The 24,147-nt window shown below is 52.7% G+C and overlaps 1 protein-coding gene across 1 annotated transcript in view; it reads right to left on the reverse strand.

Moving 5' to 3' along the window:
• Positions 1–277: 277 nt before the first annotated feature.
• Positions 278–24,147, reverse strand: part of GTF2IRD1 (GTF2I repeat domain containing 1) — a 45,583-nt gene continuing 21,713 nt past the window's right edge. The window contains exons 11-27 of the mRNA XM_050908834.1: positions 24,074–24,111; positions 22,928–23,008; positions 21,097–21,186; positions 20,478–20,540; positions 19,949–20,014; positions 18,563–18,746; positions 17,314–17,372; positions 17,065–17,130; positions 16,122–16,205; positions 14,918–15,101; positions 14,115–14,143; positions 8,492–8,539; positions 5,041–5,118; positions 2,889–3,081; positions 2,356–2,393; positions 1,292–1,428; positions 278–480 (exon numbers count right to left, since the gene is read on the reverse strand). Of these exons, the coding sequence (XP_050764791.1) occupies positions 406–480; positions 1,292–1,428; positions 2,356–2,393; positions 2,889–3,081; positions 5,041–5,118; positions 8,492–8,539; positions 14,115–14,143; positions 14,918–15,101; positions 16,122–16,205; positions 17,065–17,130; positions 17,314–17,372; positions 18,563–18,746; positions 19,949–20,014; positions 20,478–20,540; positions 21,097–21,186; positions 22,928–23,008; positions 24,074–24,111 (1,513 nt within the window). The 3' untranslated portion in view covers positions 278–405. The remainder of the gene's footprint in view (positions 481–1,291; positions 1,429–2,355; positions 2,394–2,888; positions 3,082–5,040; positions 5,119–8,491; positions 8,540–14,114; positions 14,144–14,917; positions 15,102–16,121; positions 16,206–17,064; positions 17,131–17,313; positions 17,373–18,562; positions 18,747–19,948; positions 20,015–20,477; positions 20,541–21,096; positions 21,187–22,927; positions 23,009–24,073; positions 24,112–24,147) is intronic.

The following is a 24,147-nucleotide window of genomic DNA, read 5'->3' on the forward strand; positions in this document are numbered from 1 at the left end:
AGTTTGGTACCACCCCTCCTGCAGCTCTGTACGTAAATTTTTATGCCTTTGATCTAAATTAAATGAAGCATTAAAACGTGTCAGACCTCTTGGTTTCAAGCACTGGTGACGCTAAGGACTTTATTGAGCAGCCAAAGCACGACAAGGTCTGTCTGGGTGTGCCCTCCTGTACTTACTCTTACCTATAAATGCTATTTATCAATAATATATATAATAAAATAAGTACTTTTAAGAGCAAGGCAACACTTTTTATTTTTATTTAAAAAGGCCTTGATGGCAAGAATATAGTGTAAAAATCATTGGAAAAACTAAAAGGCATTGATACATATTGGAATATACACTTTTTACATAAATTACATTTATTTATTTATTCTTTCATTTGAGGTTCTTATTCGGTATTGAGGTCTAATAGTTAATAGGTCCTGGGATCTGGACGTTTAGACCACCATAGTCTAACATGTACATGTTCATGGGCCATTGCTGAAAGAGAGGGAGAGAAAAAGAAGGCAAAAGTCTCTGTTAGGACACAACACAAAACCATGCATACATCAAATCTCTGACATGTTCCGACACGGGCTGTTGCTCCCACTTTCCAAATAAGAGAAAAGAACCAACCCCAAACCAAAACACCACCGGCAAACCTGACAAAAAAAACCTTCTAAGTTTATGTCTCTTTTGCGCTTTTTTTTTTTTTTATTATTATTTTTTAAAAGCATTTGGTATCATCCACAACCGAAGGCGAGCCCTGAGGGAGAGCAGTTGGATGCATCTCCCCGATTTCCTTTCCTATTTTCGCAGTTTCGCTGCACACCGGAGCTCTGCATCGCTCCCAGGACCGAGCCGGAGCAGCACGCCCGGCGCAGCTCAGACCACGGGGGAACGGCCGGGTCCTGCCGAGAGGGACCGCGGGGCCGAGGCGCCGCCGCCAGCGCCGGTGTTTTCACCCGGTGGGGCCGGGGGATTTGCTCGAGCCTGTCTCACGTGTGGCTCCCGCTAACGCTGAGCATCCCCCCGAGGCACTCGGCAGGATCGATGCGGGAGAGCCGCGAGGGGCGGCGGGTGCTTTGCTCCGCTGACCCCCCCCACCCCGACCCCAACAAACCCGGCAGGAAAAGGCAGCCCCAAAGCTGCGTCCCCTCCTTTGCCAAACCTGCTTGTGCCATTTTACGTCACACTTTATAGTGTTTGTCAGGCGGAGGGAGGTGGTGACGGTTCGAGGAGAGCAGAGAGCAGCATCCTGAAGCAGAAAGATAGGTAGGCAGTAACCCCCCTAATATTTGGAAGGCTTTACCACAAGTGAGATCTGATTTGTTGATGATGTAGACTCCATATTGGAAGAGGAGGAAGAGGAAGATGAGGAAGAGGAAGATACCGAGTTCCCTTCGGAGATCCTCTTCCGCTTCCGTTTGGGAACACTGGTGTCTTTCTCTGCAGGGAAAGAGGGAAGGCATGAGGTGTCCGAGCCCTGCGAGTGGTCCCTAAACGCGGGGATCCATCCTGCTGCTCCGACCTCGCCTCCTGCTGAGCATCCCCCCGCGGCGATCCGCTGTGCCACCGTTGGTGACGTGGGCTTGGCCTCCATGACCTGGCACGGAGCTGCCAGCTTTCCTCAGGCACCGGCAAAGAAAATCCCCAAACTCAGTGAATCCCAAACTCCAGCACTTACAGAGCCTGACATCCCACAGACTTCTGTCTGTGCTGGATGCTTTGGGGCTGTGAAGGTGCCAGCTGTGATGACAGTATGCCCATATATATATCTCTGCATATATAAAGTTTCTTGTGCATCTCTTTTTACCTCAGGTTGCAGGCGTGCTCTTGCTTGCCAGATCTCTCTCCCCTACCTAGCCACCTATTTTCATAAAACTAATAGGTTCCTAATTATCTCTGAGGCTGCTAATTCTGACACATTTGATTAAAACTGGCTGAGATTTATTGGGGAGGATGGGACAGAGAGAGAAACGCATTTGCAGTGATCACAGAAACCTTGTTTCCTTAGAAGCTCAACTGCTAAACGATGGCTCAAATTAAGGACTTTAACCAGTGAATAAATTGCTCATGGAGAGTAAATTGCTAATGGGAAAAGGATAATCATATCCTCCAGAATATGCTGAAAGTTTGAGACTAAGAGCCCAGTCTCTCCCCAGCTCACAGAAGTGCAATTGTCTAAGAGGATGGTTTGCTCCTGAACAGATGCTGAGCCTGACTTTTCTTTTTCCAGGTAGGATCTTCTCCCCAGCCTCCCCTGGGGATGCAGGAGGTTCAAACGCCTCCCCACCACCCCCATCCGTTTTGCCCGTATATTCTCTCTGCCGCAGGGCAGGGAAAGCCACGGTTATTTCTTAGCCCTCCGCTTACCTGTTTGTTTGGCCTCAGTGCAGATTTCGGCAAACGGCCTGCGTTAAGAGACAAGGGGGTGAGAGCAGGCGGATGCTGTTGTTTCTCCCCTACGCGCCTGCCCGTGCTGGGACGCAGCCCAGACCCCGATACCGAGCTGCCTCCTCCGACACCCCTCTGCGCGGGGGTGGGACACGGAGCCTCCCCACCGCTCCCCGGAGGGCAGCAACCCAAAATAACTCAGCTGGGTCTCTGAGCTGTCCCGTTATCTGCCCCTGTGCCATGCTCCTTCCCAGCATCATCATCTCAAACTGTGCAAGAAAGAGGGGATAAACCGTCCCTGCTAACGCTTCGCTGTGCCCACCCGTGGCTGAGCACGTCCCCGTGGTGCAGGACAGCGGATGCTGGGGATGGAGTGGCTCCTCCGTGGGTACGTGGTGGCATGGCCCCGCTCCGGTGGCCCCGCAGTGACTTACCCCGCTCGCAGCTGGAGAAGCAAGGGCAATGCTTAATGAACAGAAAACTTCCCCGGTCGCAGAGCTGGGGGAACTTACTGGAGCTGGTTTATAATCACCATCCGGATGCTCTCCCGTGCCTTCAGGATCTTCTCCAGCCGATGGATGTCGTAGGTATTGGGGTTTCTGAAAGGGATATCATCCGGCAACCCGGTAACCTCCACGGCGTCAGGACTGTCCCTGATGAGTTTATAGGGCACCATGACGGGCCGGTTCAAGCCCAGAGCCTCTCCTGTAACGGCAGAGCAGAGGACAACGCACCGGCTTTACCCCACAGGGCTCCGGATCCAACCAACCGAAGGACCAAGAGCCCTGGGAGGACTTTGGGAAGCCACGGCTGCCGTGATGCCTGACCTTTGCTGCAGCCACATCCCACCCAGCCGTTTCACGTCTGCCTGCCCTATTTATTGCCTGCTCCGTTAGTCTCCATTTAGGATCCTGCCAGGAGCCTCAGGTGAGGGCTGTTTTACAGCACCAGCACTTGCACACCCACCTCTCCTGCGTGCAGAGCACACCCATCGCCACGCTTGCACCAGCCCACGGCTGGGCCAGCAGTAGCAGCGCGGGAGAGCCCAGGAGAGAGGGCAAATGGGAGAGATTTGCCCATCTCCTCTTGCCTCCAGCTGTCAGCAGGTTTGGGGGTCACGGGGGTGGAGATCACGTCCATCGCTCATCATCACATCACTCCTGCCCATTTTTTGAATCACTTTATCCCTTTGGCCTCCACAATATCCCATGGCAGTGAAATACCACAACTTAATTCCTTGCTGCATTAAAAGTACTTCCTTCTGCGTGATTTAAACCTGCTGCCCACCTCTCTGGGTACCCCTTTAGTTCCTGCACGGTGGGAAGCAGTGAACATCCCTCCCTCCTGTGCTGGTCCTGATTGTAAGAGCCTGCTCTTGCCTCACGTCTCTGCAGCCCCCAAACCTGAAGGTGTGAGCTGCCCCTCAGCCACATTTCTGGCTTTCCTTGCAGGGAGTTCGTCCCTGGAGCCCACCCAGCATCTTGTGCTCCATAAATGGTGCCAGGACCATGGGAACGCCGGGATCTGCTGTGGGCTCAGCCCCCATGCGGGGTGAGTGCTGCTGAGCCAGGATGGATGGGGATGCTCAGAGCATGGGCAGCAGCCTCCCCGGGGAGCTGTGCCCGTACGCTGGCACCTCCAACGGGGCAAATCTGCTGCCAAAGCAGCACACAGCCTATGCTGTGAGCAGCACCCCAAAATAAACAGGGTTTGTGGGAAGGGCGAGCAGCCTTGACAAGAGGAGACTTGAGAAAGGAGGGGAATGACATTCCCCACTGCTTTGCTATCATTTTGGCTATTTTCCTTCTCCTTCAGGCAATTATTCTGGGGAGGGAGGCAAGACACCGCACTGAAGCGATGGGGTGCCACCGAGCTGCCGTGGCCCGGCTGCGCAGCCCTGAGGAGTCACAGGCTGAGAAACAACCGCCCAGCACTTAGGTAAGCTGTGCCCCAACAGCGGCGAGGGGACAGCCACGAGCAGTGGCAGCCCGTACCTGCGGGACTGAGACGGTGACGCCGCTCGGGGCCATGATGCTGTGGCTGGCTCCTACGCTCCCCCCACCCGGCTGCTATTCCTACTGGACCTTTTCCCAACGATGGGTGGAAGGAGGGGTTTGCTAGGCAGCACAAGGAGCCCGCAAATGGCATTTTCAAATCTTCTTCAATCTATCTCCTGACCTCCTTTTCCACCGCGGCTCCAGCAAGCTTTTCCCCAGCCGTGCCCCACGTTGGGCTGCGGCTCCAGCCTTGCTCCCAGCCCGGCAGGCAGAGCAGGCAGGGGCTGCCTGTCAGCAGGCTGGCGCAGGGCAGGCACGCTCAGCACACACACCACAGCTCACACCGGCTCAGGACACGGTAAAAACGCATCAAAGGCTGACACCAGACTGAACAAATCCTGCCCCTCGGCTGCGTTTTTCCATCCTCCCTCCCCTCGCCAAGGATGAGCTGTCAACAAGAAGGTCACGGTCCCACCTGCCAGGAGCGAGACATGGGAACATCCCTGGGGACAGGCTGTAATGTGAAGCAGTGGGACAAAACCTGTGCTGCAGCAGGCTGCCGTGCGCTCGGCCTATAAATAGAGGCCGTCAGTCGAATTAATTTCAACTATGGCTGCTGTCAGCAAAAACAAACTCGCTTGGCGATGCGTGCAGACGGGAGACTCACCGTATTTTTCATTGAAAAGCTCTTTCACTTGCTCTCGGAGAATCACCTTCTCTCCGAGCCTGTTGGCATCGTCCTCATCTGCAAAGCAAAAAAGGACAGGGAATAACATACCCCGTTTCTTTCTGAGCCCCTGGAAAACCCATCCCACTCTCACAACGCACGACCGTGTCTCTGTCCCTCTGCCCCAGGGCGGTGTGGGGACACCTCAGAGGCGGCTGCTCTGCGCTTGCACCTTGCATTGCCTTTTAGAGCCGTGCAAAGTAGCTATAAAACGCTGCCAAATCTGCATTTGCTACGCGCTGCCATGGCTGAGAGCGTTTTACATCCACTTTGCGGTGCTGTAAATGACTGCAAAATATGCAAAGCAACGGAGACTCAGGCCCTCAGTGCCACGAATGCTCCCACAAGTGATATCAAGGAATGAGATAGCACTTTTATAGCTGGGCTCCTAAGTACAGTATTGTTTTATAATATGCCATATAATCAGCTTGGCTTTACTAGCTTTTTTAATTATCCTCATCGTGCCAAACAGTTTCTCCTCCGTTCTCTCATTTCAAACAACGTGCCTATGTCAGTAGATTTTTCCCCCGGCTATTCAGCATCCTCAGGGGGCTCCAGGAAAAACAACTGGGGTCAGTACCGGCCCCCTTGGATGCCTTTTCACCCCACAGGTATAAAGCACCAACTGAATGAACCTTATCCGCCTCTCGCTGGGGTCACCCCTCCAGCCCCGAGCCAGCCGGGGTGCGCAGCACGGGGCCGGCTCGGTGCGGTCTCCTCCCGGAGAGGAGGCATCACCATCATGAGCCTCACCGCACCCTAGGCAGGCATTTTCATTTTCACCCCGGCTGGCATGCCACAGGATGGAAATCCAGGATGGTTATTTAAAACATCAAGGTGAGCGCTGCAAACCTCAGCAAGAGGGCCCTGAGCATCCTCTGCTCCTGGTCTGCAGCTATTTAATTTGATTTTGAGCAATCACACAATTTTGAGTTTAAGCAAACACATGGCTTGTAGTTTTGTTTTAAATGCAAGCTGAAAACCTGTCGCGAGTCTTTGCCTCCCTGCCCAGGCCCCAGAGCCCAGCGCTCAGCACCCCCAGCAGAAATCACACGCCTCGGCCACCCTGCTGCTGGGGGTCCTGGAGAAAAGCTGGCACTCTTAAATCTCCGCACCCTGCTACTGCAGGGTACGGCCTCAAAAAAAGCCTCTTCTCCACCTGGAAAACAATAGTTTTATCTGGATATAACTAAGAAAAAAAAAAGGGAGAAGTTTCTGCAAAGGAACCTCAGGGCCAAGTCATGCTTCAAATCCAGAAATGGCAACAAAGCAGCTTGAAAGGGATGGAGCAAAAAATAGATAAAATAGAAGAAAATCAAATAGATGTTGCCAAGGAGCTCTGATTTCAAGAACCAAGACCTTGCCTTGTGGTGCCGCTCCGAGGCCGTGGCAGGCCGGCAGGGGCAAACCCTGCGGGCTCCCTCTGTGACTTCCTTGTCATTGATGCTCAGTTTCTGGGCTGTATATACACACCCGTATGGATGTGTAGATGGTAGCAGACAAAGAAACACCAAAATTAAGTGTTCTCACTCGTTTAATTCTCTGGGACTGAAAAACGCAGCCGCTCTTTCCTTTCCGCTCATGCCCCGAGTGACCCGAGTGCAAGAAACAAGATCCCAAGGGGTTTTTTTTCCGCCTTGCAGTGGGCAGGACTCCCAAATTCCCATCCAAGGACACAAACAAATGCCATGAAAAACCTGGAACTGAGCATGCATAACAGAGAAGCCAGAGAGGAGGCACCAGCCGGCGGCACCGCTTCCGGGGACCTGCCCCTCCGTCCCCAGGCGGCTGCGGGCAAGAGGGATCTCCATCTACCTTTGAGTTTATCCATTTGGGTTCGGGAAATAATCAACGCAAGGAAGCCACTGGCACCCCTGGAATGTGCTGAGTCCTTCCCATAAAGCAGGTTTATGCATGCTGCTGGCTTCAGCTCTGTGTTATCTTTTTTTTTTTTTTTTTAAATTAAAAACAGTAGCCAGTTGATTGACTTATTTTTTTCCCAATCCTACTTGCCTGAAGCGAGGACCTCTGCACTCCATAGGCACTTACGTACAAGTGGTCACATTTTTAAAGCACCATTTCCTCTTTCCCAATAGGACTTGTCAGAGCTCGACATTTCTTTTAGAAACACCAAGTCACATTCAGTAGCTATTAAAAATGGGGTTTAGGTGTCTGCTGTTGGACAACAGGATCCAAAACACCGCCTATTCTTCTAGTGACTTCAAAAAAACCCACAACAAAACCAAATCCAAGGTATCCCAAGGATAAATAATGGTTCTGCCTGGGTTCGCGATGCCATGTGCCGAGCCCTGATCTCGGCAGCGAAGCCGCGGCACGGCCGGGCAGGGTACCCGGTGGAGCCTTCCTCCTCCCCGTGCCACTGCCAGCATCCCGGGGTGCTGCTCCAGGCGATGCACGTCCTGCACCCGGTCACTGTGCTCGGAGTAACAACCTCCCGTTACCAGAACACCTGGCATGAAGCCCATTTCATCAGGAAAACAGCCACTGCCCAATGCATCCCACTGGGAAAGTGGCACGGGTCCCTTCCTCAGGCAATCCCAGTCATGTCAAAGAAACACCCAGCCGGGGCAGGCTGCTTACAGCGGTCAGGATCTGGCCCTGAATCTTAAGAGGATAAATACATGCCTCTTCCCCCCTTCCAGCTTCAATGGGTATAATTCAATTACACCCCTGTGTAAATCCGGAATAAACCTGCTGACTTTACTGAGGCTATTCCACAGCAACTCAGGGTTAAATACAGTTAGAACTAGCTCAACACATGCATGTTTTCAAAGCAGAGCTATAAACTCATGGGAGCACGCAATTAACATGTAGACACATGCCAGAATTCCAGCTGATGGGACTAAGGCTGGATCTGCCGGAGATACGCTGTGCCCTGCCACAGATACGAGCAGGCGAGCTCTTCTTTACTCCTGTAAATTAGTATATATGTTAAATCCCCGGAGCCTACATGACTACATACCAACCCTGGCCCAGAGTATGTGTTAAAGCAAAGCAAAAAAAACCCAACCCAAATCTGTGCAAGCTCTCCTTGTGTATGGCAAGTGGATTTTTTAACAAATTAATTGCTTGGACACATGGATGAGCTGAGGATAACGTGGCAGGTTGGTTTGTCTGGAGCAGAACTGGCACCGATGCCCAGGGACTGCAGCAATGGTGCTTAGAAATGCAGAGAGGATTAATAACAACAATAAAGTACTGTTAAACACATCCTGCATCATTCAGTTCTTGGTATCACAGGGAAACAGAGCAGAGAGGAAAAAAAAAAATACCTGAAATTTGGGGGTTTAAGACATTTTCATTCCCATATTAAAACGCAAGTGCATTTCTTGTCTGCTACCATCTACGATGCATCAACTGAGCTACGTACCATTCAAGGCAGCGTAGGCTTTTTCCAATGATGTTATCCGTCTAGGGGCTACAGCGCAAGTTAAAAGAAGACAAAAAAAAAAAAAAAAAGAGAGAGAAAGAAAAAGAGAGCCATGAGTGCTGCAGCTTGGTTTCTTGGTCACAAACAAAAGCAAAACCCAGGATGACACTGTCCCTAGCAGCTTAAAATTCCTCCGGTCCCGAGGCCCCTTGGCACAGAGATGCTTTTGGTAGCTAAATAACTGCCCCGTGAGCTGGGCGGGCAGGCTGGGCTCTCCACCGTGCACCAGGGACCCGTTTTGGGATGTGCTTGAGCCCACGAGCATCCCTCGAGCTACGCCGCACTTCTGAGCAGCTCGAGGTCCACACGTGCCCGGGGCCATGTGGCCGAATTGCAGCATTTACGGCACGTGCCAAAGCAGCAGTGGTTGTGCTGTGTGGCCGCGCCGGAGGAGAAAAAAAATATCTGAGGTTAAAGCAGATGAAAAGCAAACAGGGAAACTGTGTCAGTTCTGCAGCAACGGGCGGGGGGACAGGAGAAAAAGGGATCCCTAAGGAGAGGCTGGCGCTCACCACTGACTCCGAAGTGACAAGCGATATCAAAAAGAAATTAATTTCCTGGGGAAAAGCAGCAGCAACCGGGCTAGGGCCAGGATTTGCATGATGGGCAAAAGGAGGAATGAAGTGGCTCCTCACGCCAAAGCTGGCAGCCATGGGGAGAGCCGGCGGGGAGGATGGGGGCTGTGGGTTGTGGCACTGGGACAAGGACGGGGCTCAGCGGGGAAGCTCTTGCTTCCAAACTGCAGCACGCTGGCACCGGCAAACTGGAGGGGATAGGGGAGAAAGCAAGGGTGCACATCCAAATTTGCTGAGCAGAGACATAAGCAATCCCAAAATATGCATCAAACATTTCAAGCAGGCTCAGGAAAGCAGCCATTGCGGCACAAAGAGCTCTGCCAATGCCTCCGGCACGACTGTCTGCGCGGGGAGAGCCCCTCAGTTCAGCGGCACCAAAGGAACAGAAAAACAAAGGTTTTTGCACAGGGCAGCTGCAGGCGACGATGTTTCGGTGCAGACCACGGCGAGCCGGGGCGCTGAGCCGGACCCTGCACCGCCTGGGCTGCAGGCGGACAAATCCTGCTGTAAGCGGCTGGCGGCTGCGGCACCGCTGCTTGCTGCCACGCAGAAGGACCCAGCCGGCAAATAAGCGATGCTGCCCATCGCCTCGTCCCCCGAATCGCTGGGTGACACCCTGCCTGCGTGGACGCCCTGCAGGTGGCACTCGCCACGCAAAATGTTTAGGCAAATACGCAATGCAAAGGGGAAGAGATGCAGATGGGTCTCGCCGGCACTGGGAAAGCCAAGCTAGAGTCCAAGCCAAGAGGGAACGAGGTCCTGGCATAGCTCCCGTCAAGGAGGAATGCAGGCAGGAGCATGGGCAGGAGTGCAGGCAGACTGCAGGCAGGCAGGAGTGCGGGCAGGCAGCAAGGAAGCGAAGCATACAGCAGCATCTTTCCAATATGAATCAGAAACGGTCTAGGAAGGGCAGCACGGCATTTCGTTTGGTCGGTGGCAACTCAAAGGCATTTGTAGTGTTTCAGGTGAAGATTTCAAGGTGCCTTTATGAAATCATGCTGATTAAGAAAGATAATTAAAATTTTTTGTCCTGGTAACCCACATGTGCTGCTCAGCCTTAACCAAGGGAGGCATTCCACCAGGCTCACGGCTACTGCGCTGCGAGGTATGGAGCGCATCCCTAAGTGCTGGACCACAGCCTGGATGGAGCGGCACCCATCTCGCCGTGCAATGAGCACCATGAAAAACGGGGCTTTTGGGGTCTCTGAAGGACACGGCAGGATATGAGGCTGGCGGGGAGTGGGAAGAAGGCAAGAGCAAAGCAAACATGAGGGCTGGGATGAGCTGGGCGATGGTGCTGCCTTCTCGTCGGCGCGAGGATGCCACACACGCAGGCGAAAGGGAAAAGGAGACAAAGAATAGGCAAAGAAAAAGGTGACTGGCATCGAGGAGGTGCTTATAAACAGGCTTTGAAGCTCCACAGCTATTCACACTACCTGCTTGAATTTTCACCGTCAGACTAGAAACACTGACCAGCTGAACACTAAAAAATAATTCACCCCGGATAACAGGAAGGCGGATCAGAAGGAAAAATAACCCGGCTGCTCCCGCGGGGGTTAAACGTTGGGGCTGGGAGGTGAAGGGAGAAGGGCATGGACCTCAAAAAGCAACCTGGTGATGGAGCAAGATGCGCTCAGCTCCCATCACTGCCCCATCAGGCGCTTTCCTCTTTTCTTTTTTTCTTGCTCGGAGTTTCCAACGCGAGGCACATCTCATCAAAGTCTTGAGGAGGATTGTGCTCTTGTGATTAAAAAAAAAAAAAAATATAAAAAGGATGCCTGGATGTGTGGTTTTTTTAATTAAAGAACACTGCCTGCCCTACTTTATTAATTGGAGTAAGGGAAATAATCTATCAGGGTGGTGGGGAGTTTGGGGAATAGGACAGATGGAGCTGGTGTACATTTTCAATCAAAGCACATAAAAATTAACATACAGAAAGATTTTTTTTGTGTGTGCTAGATTACTTATGCTTGATATCTTTTTTTTTTCAAAGGCTCAAATTAAGCCTGTTTTGTATCTCTGTGCCTCAGGAAAGAAGAAAAGAAAGGATAAGTGCCATGTTTATAGCGCTGGAGCTTCACCCCTGCTCGCTCACTTCTGGTTTAATGCCGAAAGATCATTCTGCTTTCAAAAAGGGGTTTTGAAGGAAGGTCTTTTTTGCAGAGCAGAGACCAGCGGTGGGGAGAAAAGAAACTGGAAATCAAAAGGAAAATCTCTGGACACCAGGAGGGTTCTGCTCCTGAGTTAAAGCCCCCCGGGAGCCACGCAGGTAAAGAGCTGGCAGAGGCACCGGTGACCTCGGGGCCGTTGTCCCACCTTTCAAAGGCTGCAGATCTGCACGCTGCAGAAAGGGGTTGCAGCCACTGACCTCCTCCGGGCACCGGGGAGCACCACCGGCTTTATTTTTCCAAAACCCAGCCTCATTCCCCCAAAAAACCACCTTCTTCTGCAAACAGCATCCCTGCAGGCACGCACCCTCAGCCGTCTCTGTGCGGGCAGCCTCGCTCCCCCCGCCCCCACTGCAACCCATTAGGGGGGAGATACCATCTCAACAGAGAAATTACAGATTATCTTGAGAAAAAAGGGTGCGAGACACTCAGATTATATTGAAATCCTGTTATCTGTTTCTGTCGCATTTAAAAAATGGGTGTCCCCAAAAGAGAGAGATAAGGAGGCCGGTACTCCGCGGTCCTGCAGTTATCTGGGATGCTCTTTGCAATGCAGGAGGTGCACAACTTGTTTAAAGCAAATTAAACCCATAATTTAACGTAAAGGCAACTAAAATCACCCCAAAGTGATTTTTTTTAAAAAAAAATGTTAAATTTCCCTTTTCCCTTAAAATGTGTACTTTTCATGTAATTTTTGGCCAAAATGATCCACAAAAACCATAACTTCCCTTATATTTATACAGTCATCTCCTGGGCTTTCCAGCTTTTAGATGCCTTTGCAATGCCATCCTGCTTGGGAGTAACTATTGCTTTCATTTTAACGCTCCTCTGCAAAATAAAAGTGATTTTCATTGATTTTGTTTTAACGCCAAGCACGCACTTCTGCTGCTGCTCTTCAGTTTACATGGCAGGACTTTACTACACAAGATTGAGGTAAAAAGAACACTCTTAAATTTAAATTTTTAATGATCTATGGCTAGTTGGAAGTCATTAATTTTGTTAAGGCAGATGAAAAGCGATCAAAGCCAAGGCAGTGAATGTACCACTGTGTTACCACCATCCACTTCGGTGTAATGGGGTGGAAAAGCAGATGAGAAGTTAATTGCTGTCAACGGGGATTTTTGGGGGGCAAAATACAAACAGCTTTTTTCTCGAGGAGACATTCTGGTGGTAGTCTGACTACTAGAAAATAATTATAACTCCTGCAATTGTCTCCGAAGATTTAGCAAATATATGAAATAGTCTATAACAAATTGAGATGTCAAGTAAGAAAAACCCCTCACCTGCGACTGCTCTTATTTAAAACCCCCGTGGGAGGAGAGGGCGCGAAGCCCCGAGCCCCGCTGGGATGCTGCGACCTCCTCCCGAGCCCACTCGAGTACCACAATACACAGAATAAAATATGTCTTTGGGTTTGTGCTAGCATGGGCCAGCCCATGGTGGGAGCGTTCAGCTGGAGAAGGAGGAAAAAAAAACCGTTGTGCATCGAAAAGAAAATCAATTTCCTCTACATCTCTATTTATCAGGCTGTGTTTCCCAGCCAGCTGGCAGGTTGAAGTATTTGCCTTCTGATGTGCTCCTTTGTTAATGGTGTGATTTGTGTCAGATCAGCGTCTCTTAACGTAATTATACCGATTACGGCGGAGGAACGGGAAGACAAGATGTGGCTGGAAGAGCAGATACATCCTTGGCTCACTCCGGCGTTATAGCCGTGTAATTCTGTGGAAAACCAGAGTTCTGCAAAACTTGCATTTCGCCGAGGGCTCGTTTAAGGTCCAGCTGATGCGAGCCGGCACCTTGCTGCTTAGGACCGAGAGATAGGAACTCTAAGGCCAAGGTCCGTGGAGGTCTCGGGGACCTCCCCATCGTCTTGGCTGGGCCATACACAGGGATGCAGAGGGCCGACACATGGACCATGCCCTGGACTGAATTTCTCAGACAGCTCGCCTTTTGTTAGAGCCCTCTCGGGCGTCTAACACCTTCTTGCTTGTTCCCAATAAGGGCATATAAATGTTTTCCTCTCTGTCATATTTGTCTTCCCTAAATTGTGCCATCCCCGTGGAGGCTGGCCAAGGAAATGGGAAGCCATCAATAAAGACGACAACGTTTTTTGCACCCATCTGTGCTCTTCCAACAGTTGTAATTACAGACATTTAAAACCGAGACAGGTTTTTACCCACGTTTCTGACGGCAGCTCTCTTTTTTTGGGCAGCCTAGAAGCGAGAGACAGAGCTACCGCAGCGATGCACGGGGAAGGACGTGGCTCCGGGATGGTGATTTCTGCAGCTGGGTACGGAGCACACCCCAGACACCCCGTCCTCCCCTCTCCCACATCTCCCCCCGGGTATCCACACGTGGGATGCCCACGAGCCAGAGAGGGCTTTCACTTGCCACGCTGCTGTAGCCCGATGCGGACCCTGTGGTTCATCACTCCCTTCCCATGACCCTCCCTTGCCACCGAACCTGGCACCTCATTGCAACACTTACTTATTTTAAGAAAACACTTAAGAAAGCGGGTGCTTTCTTAAATACAGAACACAGATCCCTGCCCTAGATTAGCTCTTGAAAAATGCCATCAGTTCAAGGCAACAGCAGCAGTACCGATGGGTGACGCTGAGGCCCGCTGTCTCAGTCAGGGGAACTTCAGCAAAGGCACCAAACAACAGCAAAACCAAAGTGGGAAGCCCAGGAAAGCGAGGTCAGGGGCAACCTTCCTCCAGCTGATAAAATTATTGCTCACCATCCACAGCTTACAACTCCCTGACCACCACTAAACACTTGGCCAATGCATTGCTTAGGGAAAAAGGCATCATCTCTTACCGGGTTTGGGGATGAGTCCTTGAAAAGGCCTGTGAAAAATAAGGAAAAAAGGAGATTTAAAATGAAATGCCACTAGGAAGCCAACATGCCTGGACCGAGCACCCTCCCGCGGCCCAAGGAGAATTAGGGATCAGCCTGTCTTTTGCACGCTGTGCCACGACTCCTGTGGGACCCGCAGGAGCTCTGCGGAGACGGAGTCCTTGCGGTCCTGCTCGGGGCAGCATGCGCCCCGTCGGTAAGAAGACAGGCAGCGTGGCCCAGCAAGAGGGTGACAGAGCCACTCTTAAAACCATTTTTTCCCTGTCTCACCTTACAGTGATACACTGATAAAGTGCTTTTCCTCTCCCACTTGTGTCCGTCCCCTTTGGCTGCAAAACCCACAGGACCCTGCCACAAACAGCCAGTGCCCGGCACCTCTCCAAGTGCTGCGGGACCCTGAGCGCTGCCTTGCACCAGCAATAAACCAAGCAACGTTTCTCCTAGCTCAAGCCTCCTAGAAAAGGGGCTGGGATTTCTCTGCCTGTGCATCCATTGCACCGAGCACCGTTTTCTCCTGCCAGTGCCTAACCCACCGCCTCCCCAAGCAGCAGACAGGAGGAAAGAGCAGGAGTCTCTATTTTATGGTCCCCTCCTTTCTGTCAAACCTTTAGCTGCTGACTTAATTGCTGTCTTGGGGGCTGGAGGCATTTATAGTATTTACAGTCCTGCCCCTATGGGGCTGGCAGAGCTGGGGATGCATTTAGGTCGACTCCCTCCTCTCTCCCTCCTCCTCGGTGGGGCGGCTGACACCTCTCACCACGTACCTCGTCACGGTGAACTTGATTTTATCGGCGACGGCCAATATCCTCTCCAGGTTCTGCGAGCCGAAGGTGCACGGCTTCCTGAAGGGGATCCCGGGGGGCAGCCCCTCTATAATCACCGACCCCGGATTGCTCTTGATCCGCTTGTATGGCACTTGCACGGGGTATTTAATCCCCAAGGCCTCACCTGGGAGAGAAGCGAGCGGTAAGCGAGCAGTAAGCGTGCAGGATGCCAGGGATGCCATTTGTACTGCGGCTCTGGCTCCATCCCCAACCTGCCAAAGCACGGCGTGGTGTGAGCAGGCTGCTCAAGGTACCACGTCAAGTGTAGATCAAGGACCAACATTTTCAGGCCGCCTCCACGATGGGAGTGGAGGGGTCCCAAGGCAGCCACACACATGCAGCAGGGCTGGTGGGGCTGAGGGAAGTCACCGTCCTCTACGATGACGTCCGTGCAGTGCAGTGGGAGGGACGGAAAGCTGTTGCTCTTTGCTTTGGGACATTATTTGGAGATAACTCTATAGACATGTTCCCTCTCTGAGGTCTGGCTGCAGGACCAAGGCTACACATTTCCTTGCAAGTAATTGTTCTTGTGGGTACCTGGGAACCTGCACGAGTCTTATCCCTGCCTAGAAAATGAGGAAAACAGCATTTCCCTGCCTTGCTTGATAAAGAACAGACGCTGGGGCAGGCAGGCCATGGGAGCGCCCTGCAGAGCCCGGGTAGGTGCCCTGGGGACAGGAGGAGCGGCATCTACTCGTCCCCCAACACTCCTGCGAGTGCTCGCTACGGCCTCTCCCTATTCCCTTCCCAACCCCCCATCACCCTCTGTGCCCCCACTGCTCCGCAATTCTCCACTAATGAATTTCCCATCGTTGTTCTTCATGGAACGGGGGGTTAAAAGAAAAAAAACCCACCAAAACGTGGCCAGGGAGGGCAGGCAGCGGGAAGGGCTGCGGCACACTCTCCATCACGGGCTCCCCTGTGCTGCGTGGGAGCCGCCTAGGCAGCAAGTGTCTGCAGCAAAGAGCACCGATTCCCAGACCCACCGTTCCCTCCCCGGCCCTCCGAGGTGCCAGCCGCTCAAGGGGGAGGTGAGAAAAAGCACCTGGCAAGGGGGAATCGGGAGGAGAGGGGAGGGATAGGGAGCAAAAAATCAGGAGGGGATAAGGGGGGAATAAAACCAACTGCCCCTCTGGTTTCTCACCGTATTTCTTATTGAACAGGTCCTGGACTTGTTCCCGCAGCGTGTTAGCGATGTCTATTCTGGAAAGCCTGGCATCATAATTTTCTGTAAAATAAAGAAACAATTATGGACTTCTGCTGGTAAATTAAAAGGCACTCTGTGACTTTTAAGTAATGCCATTTTCTAATTATAGGAAAGTCCTTATCTTGCAATTAGCTAATCTCTGGAGTGGGCCATTCAAAGTCCTTAAAAATAATCTAAACAGAAATATGGGTTTTTTTCCCCTGCCTCTTTACTAAGAATAAAAGCCGCATGAAATCGAAGATTCAGTTACGATAATTACCGGCGTTAAAATAAAACGCACTCCAAAGCCTCTCTGAGAAGCCAAAGTCTTTGAAAAGCCTCCGTCCCTCTCTGCAAACCCTTGCAGGCCCCCATGGCCCGAGGAAAGGGATGCTCGAGGAGGGCAGCACTTGCCCCCCCAGCCCACGGGCTTCTCACCATCGCTCCTTCCCCCAACAGAGCCACCACGCCAGCTGCCAGTGCGTGCCGGACAGGAGCGGTGTTTATACAAACATCACCCAGGTGGAAAAAGCTCCAGAAAAGGCAAACCCCGAGGCTTGGAAGACTTAATTATGCATCTCACAAGGTCAGACGGCGAGATAAGCAAAGCCGGTTAATTAGGGCACCATCCAGAGCACTTCGAGCCTCTTCCTTGGACCTATGGGACTGCCTGCCCCGGCTGCGCGACTTGTCTTCTGGTTGCCTGTCCTTCCCATCCTCTCACCCCACCTCCTCCTCTCCTCTCTTCCCTCCCATCCTTGCCTGCCTTGCTCCTCTGCCGACTCACCGAGGCCTGATGCCCCGCGGCCACCCCCTTCCCACGTCTGTTTGCTCTACACAGTCCCTGCAACGGGCCAGGGGCTCTGCCTCCAACCCCCTGCAGATGCCTCCAGGCCCTCACCTTGAAAGCCCTGTCTCTTCACAGCATCCTCCAGCAGCACCTCACTCGAATCCCTCTCGCCGGCGGCTGAGACAGGGGACATAAGAGGAATTAGGATTCGCGGTGCCACCAAGGGGGACGCACAGGAAGGGGTTTCCAGCCAAAAAATGAGGTGGGGAGGGAAGGCAAGAGACGCACTGTAGGAAAACGCTCTCACTCCTCTCCTACCTAGTCCTTAACGGCCCGGCTGCCGGGCGCCTCGCAGCCTACCTTTGGCTGCCGGGCTGTCCGACGCCGGCTCCTTTACGCCCTCCGCCAGCAGCTCCGGCCTGGAAAACAGCGAGAAGCAGAGGGCACGCGAGTGAGCTCCCCGGCCAGCGACACCCCGCTGCTCCAGCATCCCCTAGGACAACGCTCCTACAGCCACTAACCACTAACCGTGTCTGGCTAACGCAATTTTAAAGCTCCTGCAATGCAGCGGGGAAACTTTGGAAGTAATTTTCATGCCAACAGACTCTTTAGTGAGCTGATGTGATGCTCCCCGGGATGAGATTAAGCTGGTGATGGCTGAGCAGCTTTAATCAGCGGTTACAGACTTCTAGGAGACATGGTCCTGCATGTTTCTTGGGGATGGGAGAAGCCATGCACGGCTCCTTTCATCATACAATTGGCACCAAAAATTGTCACTTGGGTATCTAATGCTAAAACCACACAGCGAGGTGATAGCAGGGCTCGTTACGAGCCATGCTGAAGCTGTGTCACAGAGAAATGGGTCTGGGATGGGGCCAGGAGAAACCCCAAAGTGTGGTCAGGCTGGCCTGTGAGCTGCTGGTCCGACACCACAAAATCTCTGTGTTCCCAATGTTCATTTTCTGTTTCAGCCGCCCGACGCATTGGTCGCGTCAGCTCTCTCCTCTGCAAGGGAGGCAGAGTCAGCATTTGGGTGAGAAACCCCCCAAAATACCTAAAGAAATTTTTAAATCCATCTCGGCTGGATCCGTTCCCTCTTTCAGGGCAATGCCGTTGTGTTACATCGGTCATGGCTTCTCACAGCCCCCCCAGCTCCTGTGACCCCCCCGGCTCCCCAGCGCAAGGACAGCATCTTCCCTGATGCCCACAGCATCCTGCTGAGGCACAGATGTGCACATCTGGACCTCAGCCAGAGCCGCTTCCCACAGGAAAACCCTCCGGAGCTCCCAGCCCCTCTCCTTGCCCCATGCCTGAGCACCCTGAAGGTTAAAGGCTCTGGCTCCTTCACCCACCCTTGGGTGCTCCTTGCTGCTGTGGCCAAACCTTTGCAAAAGTGGGTTAAAAGCCCAAAAGACATTGAGGGAGAGATGACAACACCACCGCTGCCTCTCAGGGATGGCTCCAACAAGGCAACAACCTTTAGTTGCTTCTAATCAAGCAAATTTATTGAAGGTGACCAAGTGATGGATGTTCCCCAGGACACTGCACAGTGGCAGGAGCTCCAAGCAGGAACATCCTCCCCAGGGGACGGCCACACCGTCTGCCTTACCTTTTAATGACAAACTGGATGTTGTTGCTCGCTTGCAGGATCTTCTTCAGCTTCGCAATCCCGAAGCAGTTGGGGCGCCGCAGCAGGATGCCCTCTGGCAAGCCCACAACGAACAGGTCCTCAGGGTACATCAGGAACTTGGAGTAGGGAACTTTGACCGGCTCTGATATTCCTATGGCTTTCGCTGCGTGGGGACCAAATCTCGTTAGTTTGCTGGACCTCCACGTCAGATCAAAGCAGCAGCGACACGATATGTCGGCGGCGGGGCTGAAGAGGTTTTTGGAGAGTTTGTTGTCACTCTGTGCCTGGTGGGGATGTCCCTGACACTGGCAGACACGAGATGAGGGACAGAGCCAGGCAGCCACCCAGAGCTGGCTTCTGCATTGCTGCGTTAACACAGCCTGCCTTTCGGTGGCACACGTCAAAGGGGCTTCCTATAAAGGTTGCAAGCATCTCTCCACAAGGCAATGGGACCCCACATCCAGACCTCCATGGATGTCCCTCTGCTAGATGAGGGGACAGAGAACGTGCCTGGGGGTGCCCTGCCAGCCCGTGCAGCCCGGCACGGCGAGGGCTCCCCTTGCTCTGCTAAATATTGCCAAAAAGCCACCAAACAGCCAGTGCCAAGCAGTGCTGTTTGGCCAGAGGTAAAAAATCAGGACAAAATCTCACCAGTGCAGGCGAGGACTCCCAGTCTGTTACTAAAACGTGGGCTGCCTTGAGGGCCGTTCCAGCTGCATCCCCAGCACCCAACCCTGCCCGAGAGCATCCCGGCCCCTCTCCTTTCCTCCAGTCACCATGGGCTCTCCCAGCCCAGGGGCATAGCTCAGCTCTGCCCCCGGCTTTTGGGGACCGCTGGGCAGAGCCGCATCTCCTGGTTCTGCCAGTGGCAAAACCTTTCTGCCAGCTCTCAAAGTGCACGTGTGACCTCACTTGTATTTTTTCTGGGTTAAATAACCTTTCTAAAGAGGGGTGAGCAGAGCATGCTGAGTGCCAGCCCCTGGCGCCGGGGTCCCACCAGCCTTCCTGAGCCACGCCACAACCACCTCGGGTGGAAAACCCTCTCTGATATTTCAAACAAGTGATGGGGGGAACCACTTTGGTCCTTCCCTCCATGAGAGGAAGGCTGAAGGTCATGGTGGCAATTCCTGGGCTGCAGCCAGTGAGAAGGCATTGAGGAAACCAAGGGGAAGAGCTGCAATAACACGGCCTGGGGAGATTTCAAATGCATTTGTAAGCCCAGCAGACAGCAAATGAACAAATTAGATTGCACCTTTACTCAGCTGCTGGTTTGGAAATGGTAGGTGACATTTCTGAGCAATTAGGAGCTCCCCGCAGCAGAGGCCGGCACTCAGCATGATGAACATGTGTTAACGACCATCTTACCGTATCTCGTGTTGAACAAAATTTCAACTTGTTTCCTCAAATGACTTAAAACGTCCCCTATACCATCTGCAAAAAAAAAAAAAAAAAAAAAAAAAGAAAAAGAAAAAGAGGGAAATGCTCTGAGAAACCAGCTGCCTCCAGGGCAAGCAACACACAGCGCAGACAAGCAGCCCCTGACCCCCGGTAGAGCCGGCCGTGTGCTCTTCACGTCTCCCAGATCAGTGCCGGTCCTCCGGCAGCTGCCTCCAAGCTCATCCCCAAGCGAGGAAGGGCAGTGATGCACCTGCCACAGAGCTGTGCTAGCAGCACGGAGGAAAAAAAATAGGGGAAAAAGCAAATCTGGGCAAGAGAGGGGAGGACAGAGCCCAGGAACACAGCGGTGCCCTTCTGTGCTGAGCTTTTCAGAGGCTGAATGCTTTGCTCATGATGTAGGAAGCCCATGAAACCCAACCCGAAATATATCTGTGTTCATCCATCCTTCCAAAAACTTGCAATGATGGGCAATGCTCGGAGTTCATCGTCCACTCACCTGAGCCCTCCATCTGCTTTTCTTCATGTCGCGACTCCTCGCTGGGCCCCTTCTCTGTCCCTGCTGAGGAAGAGGAGGGTTAGCGGCAGCTGGCACCAGCAAAACCAGACCAGATATAAGCAGGAGTTCTCCAGGTCCCCTGCAGTCACCCAGCTCCCCCTCCCCTCACTAAGCTCTGAGCACGCATCCCAGCGCAGGCTCGGGCTGGCAGCACCGTGCCAGGAGCTGCATAGGCAGAATAAACCCGTCGCCTACATCCAAGAGGTCTGCCTGCCCTTCGGCATGGGCTTCCTGGGAGAGGCGAGACCCAGCACTCGGCATGAGTGAGGGCAGCCGCAGTGCCGGCACAAATCCCCCAGGTAAATCCCAGTCGTGAGTCGGGCAGAGGAGCTGGGGTTTGCAGCGAGCTGGGGCTGGAGAGGGGCTGGGAAGGAGCGGTGGTGCTGGAAAAGCCACCAGTTTGTCTATCAGAGCTCCCAGCTGGCCTGATTGAGGCCACAACTCTGGAAGTGGGTCCCAACGCCATCACCTTGGCTCATAAATGGTATTTACTCATTTCTGACACACACACAAACTCCCGTGCCCCTGCGCAGTCTCCTGGATGCTTCATTTCTGGTACCTGCTACCGTTTCTAGCATGTAGTTCGACTCCTCCGAGGCCATGTGCGTGGGCACCGGGTCGTGCATCTCATCTGAACCGGGCGATCGGTCTGCGGACAAAACCCCACAGGCAGCTTTTATTTCGGTGCTGGGGGGGGGCACTGTCCCCAAAATAGGGTTCAGAGGGTCCTGGCCCATCAGCAAGGGCTGAGCGAAGGGCCCTCCGCTCCCGGGAGCCCCACACACCACGGCCCCACACCAGGAGCTGCTCTGGGGGTGCATCTGCCTTCTTCCTCCCCGGAACCACCCGGAGCTCGTCCCTGAAACACACCCGACCTCTCAGTCCGAGGGACAGGAGCAAAAGTTTCTTCCTAACCTCCGCAGAAGGTGAAGAGCAAAAATATTTCAAAACAATTTACTTGGCTTAATTCCATCCAGACACTCAATTTTGGCTTAAAAAGTTAATGCTGCTTGACTTAGCTACTCCACTGTGGGAAAACCATTCCGCTAATGCTGCCTTCCTCCCCAAAATCACACCTCCTTGGGTTTCCCTTATGTAATCTGTATGCCCTCTTCATTTAAACCTGTCTCCCCTAATGCTGGGCTCTCCAACGCCCTCAAAGAGCTATCCAAACTTAGCTTTAAATAAACCTTCAGCTAGTTTAAATACTTCAATCAGGTCACTTCTTAATCATCACCTCGCAGGATAAATAATCCAAATTTCATCAATTTCTCCCTGTAGGTGAGCACCTCTTTCTATTAATCCTCCTCCCTGCCCTCAGTTGTACTCCCTCTGATTGAACTTGATCTTCAAATAAGGTAAGAAAAGGTGGACTCTGGACTTCAGGTATGATCTACCCAGCACCGGAGAAGTGATAACACCTCCTCCTCCTCCTCACATGTACCGCCAGCTCGCCACGTATTAGCTTTCTTCTCTTCCATTAGCTGCCAAGTTGAAAATTAAAATGTTTGATCTACCACTATACCTTGTTCCTTCTCCTTCCCCTATATTAACCGTACGTTAAGTCAATTCTACGATAATCCTGGAGTGACTCCCCAAATATCACTGTATTAAGGGGACTGCTACAATTTGGGTGAAACAGAGATCGCACCAGTGTGGCAGGGCTGGGCGTCACTGCTGTCCCCAGCATCGCTCGCCCTGTTGCTGCCCTCATTCTGGTGAGATTATTAATTAATGTTTGTAAAGGACACTGAAAATGCAAAGTGCTAACTATCCACTCATTAAACTCTGAGGATCATCCTACCATTTGCTGTGCTGTCCAGGTCAGGTAAGTGGAAAACGACTCTCCCAGCTGCCCCTCAAGCACCCAACCGCTCGTCTCCATCACCACCCATCGCCACCGACCTCTCCAGGCAGAAACGCGGGGAAATGCATGAGTGCCACCAATTCCAACATGTTTTCAGCACATGCTTAATATTAAACCTGTTCTTACAAACTCTTCATAACCAGGCTGTTTTTCTAAATTAAGGACTTCACCAAAAGCATCCTGCGCTCAATACCTGGGATCCTCCAAGCCCGCATGTGAAGGAAAGCAGCAAACCAGGCTTGCTTTCTCCAGGGGAAAGGCAAAATAGAAAAGCAACGAAGGAGAGAGAGAAACAACGAAGAGCCCTAAAACACCCTCCACTGCCCCCAGGAAACCAGCTCATTCCCAATATGCCCCTTAAAATGACTTTCAGGGAAGAAAGACCAGTGCACGGGCACGGGGGGACCTTCCGTGCTGGGAGATACCCTGCAAACGCCTCTTCTCAAAGCAAGATGCCGAGACATGATGCAGCAGCCCTGCCTGCGCAGAGGCCACTGCACACAGCCGGTACCCCAGCGCCTACCTGGCACGGTGATCTGGATGATGTCCAGCTCATCCGGCTCGATTTTGATCTGCCTGATCCCACCCAGCTCTCCTGAGGTACCTACCGGGGAAAGGCAATGAAAGGCAATCGCCAGCAGGAACCAGCAATGCCGCGTCTGCCCACCGATGCGGGCAGGGAAACCGCGGCCGGCTGCGAGTTCAGTGCCAGCCGAGCATCCCGCAGCAATGAGGCTTTGGCCAAGTGGCCCAGCGGCATCAAGCCCACAGCATGGAAGTACCCGAAGGGCACCCGTGGGCATGGCCTCTGCAAACAGCTCAGCTGGCAGGAGCTGTTGGTGCCCTCGAACTGGCCGCCAGCCCTCGCTCTGTGCTTGTTCCTTGGCTTTCTTCACTTAAAATGAACTGGGTTGCCAACAAGCGTTGGTGGAGATGCAGGAGGAGCCGTCTCCAGCGGGCGCTCCTGGCACTTTTAATGCTCCCAAACTCATCCCTCGGACATGCCCCTCTGCAGCCCCGTGCTCTGGGAGGGAGGGCCGACCGCAGCCGCAGCACACCAGGACGCGACCAGCTGAACCCTGGCAAAATTCAGCATGGTTTTGGAGCGGCCGGCCTCGGGAGGCTGCTGCCGCGGGAGGATGCTGCCCTGGTCCTCCGCCCAGCTGCCTCTCATCTCCAGATAAATTTCCTCACTCAGGGTGGGACTGATTCACTGCAAGGGGCTGAGTCACAGCTTGCAGCGTGGGCGGCCAGGACAGCGAGGCTTGTTGTGGCGTTTCAATGGGTCCAAGCCCCTAAACCTGGGGAAAAGCATTTCCTTCTCATTTGCGGTGCTCAGAACACTGACACCACTGACTTCTCGGTGACCCGACCGTGGTGGCTTTCAGGGAGAAGGGAACTTGGAGACTGAAGGCTTCCCTTAGCTTTGCATTTAAGCACATGCTTAAGTCTCTTATTTCAATTCACGCACTTTTGGGACCCAGCTGGAGGGTCACAGGGTAAGACTCTTCATCTCTGCATCTATCGAACGGGGATAAAGTCCTTAGAGAACTGTACTGTGGGGCAACCAGGTAAGTGGTGCCACACGTCCAAGTTACTTTGCAGGCAACTTTCTCTAGTGCCCCCCCCAACATCACTATTTTGCAAGAGAAAATGAATTATTCCTCACCTGGTTCACAGCTTTCAGAAACATTACACTTCTCGGACCTGGAAGGGAAAGGCAGACAAGAGAGGTGGTCATGG

The sequence above is a fragment of the Gymnogyps californianus genome, chromosome 20 (assembly GCF_018139145.2).
Source record: "Gymnogyps californianus isolate 813 chromosome 20, ASM1813914v2, whole genome shotgun sequence".
NCBI classification, from domain to species: Eukaryota; Metazoa; Chordata; class Aves; order Accipitriformes; family Cathartidae; genus Gymnogyps; species Gymnogyps californianus.